The sequence below is a fragment of the Suncus etruscus genome, chromosome 6, assembly GCF_024139225.1.
Source record: "Suncus etruscus isolate mSunEtr1 chromosome 6, mSunEtr1.pri.cur, whole genome shotgun sequence".
In the NCBI taxonomy this organism is placed as follows: domain Eukaryota; kingdom Metazoa; phylum Chordata; class Mammalia; order Eulipotyphla; family Soricidae; genus Suncus; species Suncus etruscus.
The window spans coordinates 105581846-105595108 of record NC_064853.1 but is presented as its reverse complement, the minus strand read 5'-3'; the positions used below and the strand labels follow the sequence as shown (position 1 = coordinate 105595108).

The 13263-nt window shown below is 38.1% G+C and overlaps 1 protein-coding gene across 4 annotated transcripts in view; it reads right to left on the bottom strand.

Annotated features, from left to right (window-relative positions):
• Positions 1-13263, bottom strand: part of ACAP2 (ArfGAP with coiled-coil, ankyrin repeat and PH domains 2) — a 150958-nt gene that overhangs the window by 24163 nt on the left and 113532 nt on the right. For 3 of the 4 annotated variants that reach the window (XM_049775942.1, XM_049775945.1, XM_049775943.1), the window contains exons 11-14: positions 11537-11557; positions 8476-8527; positions 3390-3490; positions 2395-2500 (exon numbers count right to left, since the gene is read on the bottom strand). In XM_049775942.1, coding sequence (XP_049631899.1) covers positions 2395-2500; positions 3390-3490; positions 8476-8527; positions 11537-11557 — 280 coding nt within the window. The remainder of the gene's footprint in view (positions 1-2394; positions 2501-3389; positions 3491-8475; positions 8528-11536; positions 11558-13263) is intronic. The other variant, XM_049775944.1, reaches the window with a different exon arrangement.

Genomic DNA, 13263 nt, shown 5'->3' with positions numbered 1-13263 from the left:
AGAAAGAATAAAAACACTGTCTGACTTGTAAGACTCATAAACTCCTTGTATACAGAAAACTCCTACAGAAAAGTTCCATTTCTCAAAATGTACTCATAACCTTGCATTGTGATGCTAAAAACCAGACTATAATTCAAGATTCTCTGTTCAGGGCATCATTCCCAGAGAAATTTTTTGATAGTTTCATTCATACAATGTTCCAATACCCATTCCTTCACCAGTGCTCATTACCTGCCATCAGTTTCACAGTTATCCTCCTGCCATCCCGAGCCCCCACCCTGCCTCTAAGTCACACTTTTCTTCTCTCTCCTCCCCTCCCTTGCTATCTACTTTCCTCTCCCCTGGCCCTCTCTTTTCTTCCTTTTTTTTCCTTTTAGGCTTTGTGCTTTGCAATACTGTTACTAAAGGGGTATCAGGGAGACATCTAATATGACAATCTGAGCTTTCCTTCTCCCCTTTAGTCATTAGTTCTAAGTTCCTTTCATATTCATATTTGTTAATAAGAAAAAAATATTTTGAAGGAAAATATATCAGAATACCTTAGACACCTCAAAATGAATTAACATATTTAATGCAACAGATAAATATTTAAATAAAACTACAGGTAAAGGCAAAAGAAATAAAAGAGAAACTAAATTTATATTTTAAAAATAAAATCCATTTTCTAAAAAAATAAACCCATCTGGGACTGGAAAGATTGTACAGTGGGCAGAACACTTTGTACAGTGGGTAGGGCACTGCTTTGTTCATAGCTAACCCAAGTTCAATATGTAGCATCCCAGGAGCTAGGAGTGATTTCTGAGTGTAGAGCCAGTCCTGAGCACCACAAAAAAAAAAAAAAAAAAAAAAAAAAAACATTCCTGGGCTGTTGATATATGGCAGTTGGACTTGGATACACCCCTTGGATATCCCCACTTAGCAGTTGGGCTTGAACATGTCCCCTCACTAACTCTGCTGAATGACACGGTCCCTGGACATGCCCCCTTGTTATGCTGGGTATAAAAGGAAAGACTTTTCTTTCTCCAGAGAAAATTCATTCCTCCAAGACTCAGTGGTCCTCAAACTATGGCCCGCGGGCCACATATTGTATTTGTATCTGTTTTGTTTCTTCATTGCAAAATAAGATATATGCAGTGTGCATAAGAATTCGTTCATAAGTTTTGTTTTTACTATAGTTAGACCCTCCAATGGTGGTGAACTGGCCCCTTGTTTAAAAAGTTTGAGAACCCCTGCTCCAAGTGATCCTTTCTATAACATCATTGCATGGAAACGAAATGCAAAGCACATATGAAAAAAAGCCTAGAAGACCTGCATTATGCTCCCTTCTAGCAACTGTAATTACTGTTCCCAAGAAAGTTTTGCTTTACTAAATGATCTTTCAAGTCCAGGGGTCTCAAACTCAATTTACCTGGGGGCCGCAGAAGGCAAAGTCGGGGTGATCCTTGAGTGCAAAGTCAGTAGTAAGCCTTGAACATTGGGGGGTGTGACCCAAACAACGAAAACAAAACAAAACAAAACAAAAAAAGATTCTTCTAGGGCAGGGCCACAAAATGTACGAAGGGCCACAAAATGTTGTACGAAGGGCTGCAAACAGCCCATGGGCTGAGAGTTTGAGACCCCTGTTTAGTTGATGTTAGAAAGCACTTAGTTGAATGATGTGAATATTTAAAGACAAAGGCTGAGAAAATAAAAACTAATTTTTCTGTGAAAAAAAAAAAAAAGAAAAACTTGGATCTTTGTAGGGAGCCCAGGATAGTGATCAGAGTGCCTGCTGTTCACAGGGGCCAGAGATAAAGCATTGGAGAGATGCTGCTGCTTTCTATTTTCCCTTTTCTTTCTTTTTGGTACCAAGCCCTCCACTGGCTACCTCTGGCCAGTGAATTTCCGCAACAAGTCTCAGACTCCAGGAGGAATAAAAGTGTACTTGGTTTCTCTTTCTCTCCTCTCTTCTCTCAGTCCCCGGCTGGCAGTTGCTACTTATTGGCATCCCTGGGTGGGCTCTTAGCCCCACCCATCAGCAGGGCCCCGCAGGCCACTATGAGCCTTGCAGCACTGGGCCCTGGCAGCTTTGGGCTTCTGCAGCCTGCAGACCTGCAGCCCTGGCAACTTTGGTCCGTTGCACCTGGTCAGAGTGATAGTACAGCCGAAAGGGTTTGCCTTGCACATGGCAGACTCGGGTTCTATCCCCAGCATCCCATATGGTCCTCCAAGAACAGAGAGAAGTAATTCCTGAGTGCAGAGGCAGGAGTAAGTCCTAAGCATTGTTAGGTGTGGCCCCAAAACAAAAACAGAAAACAAACAAAATTAAAAGAATGCTATGCACAGACAATGATGTAGCAAAAAGGAAATCTCTTTGGCAGCATCTCATTTGGGACAACAGTGCTGTTTACTCACCTCTGATTCATCACCCTTCTCTCGATAAGCAGTAGCAATACTGGTCTGAACAGCCTTGATCCATGCCTGGCGCAACTTTTCAGAATCTGCCTGAAGCATACAACTTCTAAAAGGAAATAACAGTGTTTTCTCAGACACCAATTAACAAAAAAAAAAAGTAAGAATAGTAATGAGCCAGAGAGATAGAGCAGGAGATAGATCACATCCTTGCTTGCATGTGGAATGCCTGATTTCCCCAGTCAGTACTTGTATTGGTTTCCCAACCACCACAATGAGTAATCACAACATAGAAGGCACTTGTGGGCATGGCACCCAACAAATTAGTAGTAGTAGAAGTAGTAGTAGAAGCAGTAGTAGTAGTAGTAGTAGTAGTAGTAGTAGTAAATATTTTAATCCAATTTCAGTCTAAGTATATCCTAATAAAATTCATTTTTTAATGTTTTATTTCGTCAAGAAATCAAGGTAGTACTAAGATTAATTGCCGATTGGAAGCAAATCATCCATAGAAAAACAAAGATGGGCCAGAGAGATAGCTCAATGAGCACAGGAGCCCACTGATAGCTAATGAGCATATGTTTTACAACTAGGAGACTGAGGTTCAATTATGGACATGACATAGTTTTTCCCAAAGTATTATTAGGAAGGACCAACAAGTGTGACCTCCAGACCAAAACTTTATATTTATTTTTAGTTTTTTCTTTTGGTAGAAATAGGAAATGAAATATGAAATGATAGTTATCAAAGAAACTGATCTGCTGTATGCCCCCAATTCATCATCACGCATCTTTACATCGATACCTCATTTTTATAACAGGAAAGTGATACTCTGTAGAAGCTACATAGACAACTGATACCTGAAGAATTACTGAAAAAAATTTAAATGTCTTTTCTATAATTAGTTCAAATAATAAGTAAAACATAAATATTTCCCTTGAGAGTTAAGACAAAGCATAAAAACACAAAAAAAAACTAAAAAATGTTCAGAACCCACTCACTTTGTGGGAGAGACGACTTCAAAGCAAAACCGCCGTTCTATGTCTTCACAGTGCTTGACTGTGCACAGCCGCAGATCCTCCACCACCACAGTGGGGTTGTCCTGGAACACAGAGACAGAACTCCCACGTATCCATCAGTCTAGACTTGACATATGGACATACTTAGAACTATCACCTGGAAATTTTTTAAACACTAATTGCTTCTTTTTTTTTTTAGCTATAACAAAGCAAATTTTGTCCTAGTGATTTCATTTGTTTCAGAAAATGAAAATAAAGTAGTACACAACAGTTTATGTAAAGGTTAACTGAACAGTCAATAAGAAATAAGTACAGGGGCCAGAGAGATAGCATGGAGGAAAGGCATTTGCCTTTCATGCAGGAGGTCATCGGTTTGAATCCCCAGAGCCTGCCAGGAGCAATTTCTGAGCCTGGAGCCAGGAATAACCCCTGAGCACTGCCGGGTGTGACCCAAAAACCACAAGAAAGAGAAAAGGAAGGAAGGAAGGAAGTAAGGAAGGAAGGAAGGAAGGAAGTAAGGAAGGAAGGAAGGAAGGAAGGAAGGAAGGAAGGAAGGAAGGAAGGAAGGAAGGAAGGGAGGGAGGGGGAGGGAGGGAGGGAGGGAGGGAGGGAGGGAGGGAGGGAGGGAGGGAGGGAGGGGAGGAGGGAGGGAGGGAGGGAGGGAGGGAGGGGAGGAGGGAGGGAGGGGAGGAGGGAGGAGGGAGGGAAGGGAGGGAGGGAGGGAGGGAGGGAGGAAGGAAGGAAGGGAGGAAGGAAGGAAGGAAGGAAGGAAGGGAGGAAGGAAGGAAGGAAGGAAGGAAGGAAGGAAGGAAGGAAGGAAGGAAGGAAGGAAGGAAGGAAGGAAGGAAGGAAGGAAGGAAGGAAGGAAGAAAGAAGGAGAAGAAAGAAAGAGAAAGAAAGAAAGAAAGAAAGAAAGAAAGAAAGAAAGAAAGAAAGAAAGAAGAAAGAAAGAAGAAAGAAAAGAAAGAAAGAAAGAAAGAAAGAAAAGAAGAAAGAAAGAAAGAGAAGAAAGAAAGAAAGAAAGAAAGAAAGAAAGAGGGGGGAGGGGGGAGGGAGGGGGGAGGGAGGGAGGGAGGGGGAAGGAAGGAAGGAAGGAAGGAAGGAAGGAAGGAAGGAAGGAAGGAAGGAAGGAAGGAAGGAAGGAAGGAAGGAAGGAAGGAAGGAAGGAAGTACTGTATTGTTCGATAACAGTACATTTTTTCCCACTTTCTTTCACTGTCAAGATTCTCTTTGTCCCCACTTGTATAGTAGTTGGACTTGGACACGCCCCCTGAATACCCTCACTAAGCAGTTGGACATTCTCCTTCACTAACCCCACTGTAATGACTGTTGAACCTGGGCACACCCCTAAACAAGCTCCCTGGACATGAGTCCCCTCATTCCCAATATAAAAGGAAAAACTTGACTGTTGGGGGAGCCCAGGATAGTGATCAAAAAAAGTGCCTGCTGGTTCACAGGGGCCAGAGATAAAGCACTGGATAGATGCTGCCTGCTTTCTCTATTTATTTCCTTTTCTTTCTTTTTGGTACCAGGCCCTCCACTGGCCTCCTCTGGCTGGTGAATTTCCATCTATCTTGCACTCCTACTCTTTGGGCCCTGGCATCCTTGGATCACAGCACCTACTCACATAATAAAAACTACTTTCTAGCAGAACAGCTCTTATTAAAAAATAATTCTGGGGACACTTATCTAATAAGTGAGTTTAATATCCACAAGTAAACAAGAAACTACATACCTGGGGGGCGAGATGGGGGGAGAAACTACATATCTTTCTTAAATAACGAAGAGAATATAAGATTTTCCCAGTATTAAAATAATCCTGAAACCAAGTATATCAAGGTTGAAGAGAGAGCTTAATGGGCTCAGCACAAAATTTGCATTCAGGAGGCTCAAGTTTGATCCCTGGCACGCTGTGGTAGAAGAAACTATGGAATAATTAAAATAAAGGGTTTATATGGAATAAACCTGGTAGCATGAACTCAGGAAGGAAAATTGCACATTGCATTATTTTAAGAGTAAAGTGAATATCTGAAATATACAGTTAAATATAATAATCACAAAGGTTAGGTGAAAATCATGATTGATTAACTATGTGTTTTTTTTTTTCTGATAATTGTGGGTATAGGGTATGAGCCACTCCTGGTAGAATCAGAGGACCATGCTATATAGGGTATCAAATCTATGGGATCTGCCATATGCAAAGATTATGCACAGCCCTTTGAGCTTTCTCTCCAGTACCCTACTAATTTTTAGTATTCTAAAGTCACATATAATCTCAATATAAATTTCCAATAAATAAAAATTTTAATCTTTTTTTAAAATGAAGCAAATGTACAAAATCATAACTAACTAACTTAGAGGTTTCTACTTAAATTCAAAACTTATGTTTTAATGTGATTTCTTCTTCTTTTTTTTTTTTTTTTTTTGGATTTTGGGTCACACCCGGCGCGGATCAAAGGTTACTCCTGGCTGTCTGCTCAGAAATAGCTCCTGGCAGACACGGGGGACCATATGGGACACCAGGATTCGAACCAACCACCTTTGGTCCTGGATCGGCTGCTTGCAAGGCAAACGCCGCTGTGCTATCTCTTCGGGCCCTTAATGTGATTTCTAACATCTCTATATTAACACTTTTGGCCTGAAGACAATATCTCTTTGGAGATTTTTTTTTGGGGGGGGGGAGGTAACATCTGATAGTACTCAGGGTTTACTCCTGGCTTCTGGCTCTGTGTTCAGAGGACTATATTTGGTTTCAGAGGCATATCCAGGTTGTCCACCTACCCACTGTACTGTTTCTCTGGTCCAAAGGTAATATTTCTTAAAAAGCATCCCCCTTTCATTGTCTTTAGAGTACAGGAAAGAGGACAGTGAACGAAATATCTTGAGGGGAGTAGCAAGTGTAAGTGGATGGGAAATACAGGGGAGGGTGCAAGGGCAGGAGTAAGGGCCTTAGGAATATTAGCAGTATGGAGGAGTGGTTACAGCTATAAATCCAAACCAGACTCAACAACTGGAGGAGAACTAAACAACAACAACCAAACTTACAAATTTTGCCTGTCAGACTCAGCAACAGTGGTAACATGAGATCTAAGTTGCAACTACCATAAATTTATAATGTGCCTGTCAAGATGTCAGGCAAGGGAATGATGAAGTATGGTGATGGGAGTTGACACTGGTGGTAGGAGTGCTGTTAAAATAATACTTGCCTAAAACTCAATTATCAATAGCTTTATCACCGTTCCTTAAATAAACAAAAATTTTATATGTTCCTGTTAAAGAGATAGGTTAGGGAGGTGGAAGGAATACTGGCGATGGGACTGATGTTGGAACACTGTGTACCTAAAACTCAACTATTAATAATATTATAAATCACAAATGCCTTAATTTTCTTAAGTATCCCCTTTTTGGACTCAAAATATTACTATTTTTTTCCTATCACACAGCTAGACAAAGGAAAAATGAAATAAAAGTAAGAATCCTAGAACACAGAAAATGCATCTGAAAGTCAGGATTTAAGAATTCAAGGTCCAGGGACCAGAGAGATAGCATGGAGGTAAGATGTTTGCCTTGCATACAGAAGGTCAGTTGTTCAAATCCCAGCAACCCAGATGGTCCCCTGAGCCTGCCAGGAGCGATTTCTGAGCATAGAGCCAGGAGTAACCCCTGAGCACTGCCGGTGTGACTCAAAAACCAAAAATAATTCAAGGGCCAGCCCACAAACGCAGTCTTCATGTCAGCAGCAGGCAGCTCCACAGACTGGACTGACTCTTTCTAGAAAGATGTAAACCAAGCCATGAAATATCATGGGCATACCAGCTGCACAGCAAAAAGCTGACAATCTTGAGAGGAGAGGTTAGGCCAAGCTCCTCCTCCAACCCACCCCCCCAAGGCCATGACTGCCACATCCATCACCCAGAATCACCATTTTGCCTATGGCCCTGCCTCAGCCTCCCTCCAATCTCTTCAGAGACACCAATATAACCACACTTGAGGTAAGCCAGTTTGGGACTGATATCAGGAGGGCTTTTTAAGAGCAAGTGTGGACACCCTCATTCTGCCTAGCAGCTGAGAACACATCCTTAAATGTTGCAGTATCAGTAATAGTACTTTGAATTTCTAGACAAGTTCATTTGTTTGATGCTGTCATTCCTATGGAACACACCAATTTAACAGAATGGACAGCTAAGAACAAGTGTTTACTAAACATTCTGCCATTGTACTAATGACTTCATTGAAAAAACAATAATTTTCACAAATGTGCTTGCTAGTCTACTTCTTTCTTTCTAAATGTTCTTTCTTCTCTTCTTTTTTCTTTTTCTAATAATAACTTGCTCTCACTTATCTGGAAACAAATGTATTATGTTCAACTTCATCAACTATGTGATGTATTTTCTATATATAAAGTAAAAAAGAAAAGAATTCAAGGTCCAAGGAGCCAGGGAGATAGCTTAAAAGGCTAGTGCACACCTGCGGTATGAAGGTGACCCAGACTACACTGCATGGCACCTGAGCAATGTGTTGGAGAAACCTAAGTAATGCTGGGGATAGCCCAAAAGTCAAAAGAAACAAAGAATTCAAAACTCAAAATGTGTGTGTGCACTTTGAAGGAGGAGTGTTCTTTCCTTTTCTATGTTTTGGAACAATATATAGGGATTTTCAGGGGCCCATGTAGTGCTGAGGATAGGATCCAGGGTTCCTATACATGAAACATGATCTCCTTGACACACAAATCACTCCACTTTAAAGGACCAAATAGTAATGTTTCCCACTCTGAGGTCCTCTTAAATATGCACCAAAATAAAATAATTATACACTAATTTTGCAAGATGATTATTTCTAAACTCTAAAATACTGAGACAAAAAACTCAAACAGAAAGTTTACTGGGTTTTCAAGAAATTACTTAATAGGGGCCGGAGAGATAACATGGAGGTCATGTGGAAGGTCAGTGATTCGAGTCCCCCCCAAGCCTGCCAGGAGTGATTTCTGAGCATAGAGCCAGAAGTAACCCCTGAACACTGTTGGGTGTGACCCAAAAAAAAAAATAAAATTACTTAATAAAATACCTACCTTAAACTTTTTTTGGTAAACCAATTGATTGTTCTGTATTGAAAACCAGCGTCTAGATAAATACAAAAATAGATAAAGTTTTTTTTACAAATACAATTTATCTCAGTGACTGTTTGAAATGTTTGGGAAAGCACTAAAAAATCAGTTTATTGCAATTTGCTTTATATAAATAGATGCCAGTAAGATCTCTATTGAAATTAATTGCTTGTAGTAGAGATTATTATAAATTTTTAATGTAAAAACACTAACCATTTGAATATGGTAAAACATTGAAATAAATGGTGTTTATTTTCAACCTTTAACAGATAATTCAACAAGCATTTTATTAAATAAAACAAAAATTTAATCATCTTTTTATAACTAATATGAAACAAGTGATAATTGCCAATTAAGTAGGCCTTACCCTCACAGAAGGTATGTTTTAAGCAGCATAATCAAAGATATTAATAAAAATGATTCACCCAACTACTTATGTTGTTCCACTCAGTATTAAAATAATTAAGTAAGCATTATTTTATAAGAAAAAGTTATGGGGGGCATATTCATTAATTCTATTAAAAAGAGTAAAATTATCTAGACTTATTTAAAAATCAAAAACAAAAAACCAAACAGCCAAAAGCCATTCATAAAAGGAAGCAAATATTCTCATGAAGCCAGGAAAGGGAAAACAGCATTTATGTCATTATTTTAGAATTAGTTTCATGTCAGATTATTTTTCATAAACATTAGTTATTAATCAATTAGCAGATAGAGATTCTACCTTTTCATTGATATGTATAAAAGCATTAAAATTTTATTTAGACATATTTAAAATATGTTCCAAAAATTAATTCTCCAACAGCTAAGAAAATAATTAGAAGATGCTTTTTCTATTTTTAAGCTAGGCAGATTGTTAGATTTTCTTACTATTTAAAAAGGTATCTACTTTTCCTATTAAAATCAATGTTAAATAGGTATCTAGATTAAACCATATGGGTTGCCTCTAAATGCAAATCAATAGGCAGGCTGGAAAAGGAAGAACGTCTGGGTTTCTTTGGACACATAGTTGGTTAGAAATGTTACGTGAAATACCTACAAACAAAATAGTACAGTCCTGCCACATAGGATAACATGCAATGGAAACAATCTCAGATATGAATTAAAGGTGACCTTAAAAATCAATTTAAGTAGAATAAACTCTATTGATCAAAATCATTGTTTTATAGCACAGTGATATACTGTGATGAAAACTATAGAATTTTACTGCATAATTGAAAACATCCATATAGTCATGAAAACCCATCCTTCTTCTGAGGTTTTATCATTTTTAATTTATTTTAGACTACTGCATCTTCAGATGACAGTCTAAAATTAGTAAGAGCATACTAGGTAAAAAGTTGTCTTTGTCAGAAACCATTTCCTTTGATTATTCACTATAGGGGTCCACAACCTTCAATGTTCAAGGGTGAATCCTGGCTTGGTTCCTGATTTGGAAGTCACTCCCAGTGGTGCTCAAAGGTCATTCACAGAGGTGCTCAGAGATCTCTTGCAGAGGTGCTTGGGGACCATGAGTTACGAGATCAAATCTGGGTCTCCCACATTCAAAATAAAACCTCTAATCCTTTGAGTTATCTTCCTGGCCCTGGCTCCCATCTATCTGTGTGCCATCAGTCTGCTTCTAGGCCCTAGCTCTCATCTGCTACTATCATATCATCCATTTTTAGACACTAAAAAAAAAAAATATATATATATATATATGCATCTAAATTTGACTCTAATTCCTAAGAGGGGCAAAGGCAAATAGAGTATCGTAGGTAGAAATTTCAACTACTAAGATCTTTATGTTTATAACAACAGCTCTCTCCTCTGCCATTAAAAAATAATAAAGACTATACTCAATTCATATTGATCAAGACTCAAATCAGGAAAGATGGAATGTACTTTTATTTAACTGCACCTATAGAATATTCAGATTCTTATTAACGATTTTAATTGAGGGAAAAATGAGGACAGGGGCTACAGATCAGTAGTAAAGTGCATGTCTTACATCTTGCACAGAGATCTAGGTGCCATCCCAGCACCACCCACCCACCCCCCAAAAAAGGAAAAATGAGCTTATATATTCCTGAATTACAAAATTAATTACAATCTTAAGCTCAGGTTACCTGCAATTTTAAGGTACTTACAAATAAAATTACATCAAAAGGACCAAACTTAAAAACACTGTACTAACAGACAACAAAGATGGCAACATTCAAATACTGGTAACAAAAATCTAAATAGAAAAATGTGTGTAAAATTCATCAATTCGTTAAAACGAAGGTATCATTTTATATCTTAAATTTAAAAAAAATTCAACAATAACATTTAGATAAATTATTAAAATAATATTGATACTTTCATGTCAGTGAGAGCTTCCAGATGGCAATAAGGGGCAACTTATAAATTGATAGATCAAGTTCTTTTACCAAGCTTGATCACTAATCCCAGATAGCATTTGAAATCAAGAACAAGGATAAAAGCAGAACTCCTGAATCTGAGGGATGGGATATAGCTTAGTGGAAGACTACTTGCTGTGAATGTGAGAGGTTCCCAGGCAGCAGCACAACACCAAACTTCTAAACTCACAGAAAATCTGTAGAACCATTATCACATGGCTGGTAGTCCCACATACACATACAAGTGTCAGAAAAATCTATAACTTCATCAAACAGATAAACCCTAGTAGCTGAAAATATTTCTTTCAACATATCTAACGTAGTTACTCCCAAAAGACTAACTCTTAGTTACTATTTCAATCTTTTGAAAAGCTTACATTAGTTGGTCTAAATCTTTCCTGGGTAGCTAAACATATTAAATGGGTTTTCTCCTGATAAATTAAAACAAATCAAAGAAAGAGACAATGAAAAGGTATAATTCCATTTTTCCAATAAGAAATTTTTATTTTCCTCCCAATTTAAAACTTGAGACTTTATATCCATTGCAAGTAATCCAACTAAAATTGTGGTTAATTATGAACTTTCTCGTGCCAAAGAGGAAATTGAAATAAGGCAAGGGTAAAAGGAATGAAGCCATTTGGTACCTGATATGATCGGGCTTTTTCCTGTCATGTAAAAAAATGGGGCAGGATTAAAACATAAGGGAAAGGTGGTAAAAGAAAATGCAAATGTGCAAAATAAGCAAAGGACTAGCATGATATGAAAATAAAGCAAGAATTAAAAAAAAAAAACAAGCTTAAGCTCATAGCCTAACAGAATAGTCAAAAATATTGTTGTACTTTGTTCACATATTACACATTAATGCATTTTTTCAATTAATTCTAATTCTTAAGTATTTAAATCTGATATATTTGGAAATACACACAAAATATTTAGGCACATAGTGTAGAAAATTACAGTGGAACATAGTTTACTTGGGCATACCTCTATTGTTATTTTCTGTACCAATAGTCATAGATATAAAAATAAAGTGTTTTCCTCATTTTAATAAACTGCTCCTGAAAATTTAAGGTGATATAAATATATTCATAGGAACTTTGAGACAAATGAAAATACCTCCTAAGGAGAGTGGAACCATGAATGCCAAAGATGATCAAGAATCATCAGTAAGTAAACCACTCTCCCACCAGGTCACCCCCTTGCATCAAATGGTGGCAGAAGCACTATAGCCATACATAAGTTGAGTTTGTCCATAACCTATGTAAAATACTTTACATCTAAAACAAAAAAATCAATAAAACAAAAGTTTCTATCTATATAAAGACTTAAGAAACTATATAACTTGTGTTTCAGTTTTTTTCTAGTTTGATGACTCAGTAAAACGTTGAATTCAACTGACTAATTGTGCCACTTATTACTACACTAGTTTTATTATTATTATTATTATTATTAATTTGTTGTCCTTGATCATTCATCTTTTCTGAATTTTTCATGAAAAGAGAGAAAGATTGGGACTAATAATTCACTTAGAACTGATTTAAGTCTGATATAAAACTGGCATTTTGGGGCCGGAGAGATAGCATGGAGGTAAGGTATTTGCCTTGCATGCAGAAGGACGGTGGTTCGAATCCCGACATCCCATATGGTCCCCCATGCCTGCCAGGAGTGATTTCTGAACGTGGAGCCAGGAGTGACCCCTGAGCACTGCCAGGTGTGACCCAAAAACAAAAACAAAACAAAAAACCCTGCCATTTTGAGAAAATTACTTTATATGAAAAGATTATTTTGGTAGTTCTCACGTGTATTCAGAAAAATATATATATTACAAATGCATAAAAATTCCAAAATTCAGGGCCAGAGCGGTGGCACAAGCGGTAGGGCATTTGCCTTGCACACACTTATCCTAGAATGGACTTCGGTTGGATCCCAAGGTGTCCCATATTGTCCCCCAAGCCAGGAGCAATTTCTGAATGTATAGCCAGGAGTAACCCCTGAGCGTCAACAGGTATGGCCCAAAAACCAAACCAAAACAAACAAACAAAAATGCAATATTCTACAAACTAAAAATCTACAACCAATCAGAAACAAACTTAACAATCCACTTAAAACATAAAACTTTTCACTTCTTATGCTATTTGAATTATATGCATAACTATGATTCCTTGATTAAATTTCAGGGGTTAGAATGATCTTAGGGGGCCAGAGAGATAGCATGGAGGTAAGGCGTTTGCCTTTCATGCAGAAGGTTCGAATCCCAGCATCCCATATGGTCCCCTGTGCCTGCCAGGGGCGATTTCTGAGCATAGAGCCAGGAGTCACCCCTGAGCGCTGCTGGGTGTGACCCAAAAACCGAAAAAAAAAAGAAAAAAAA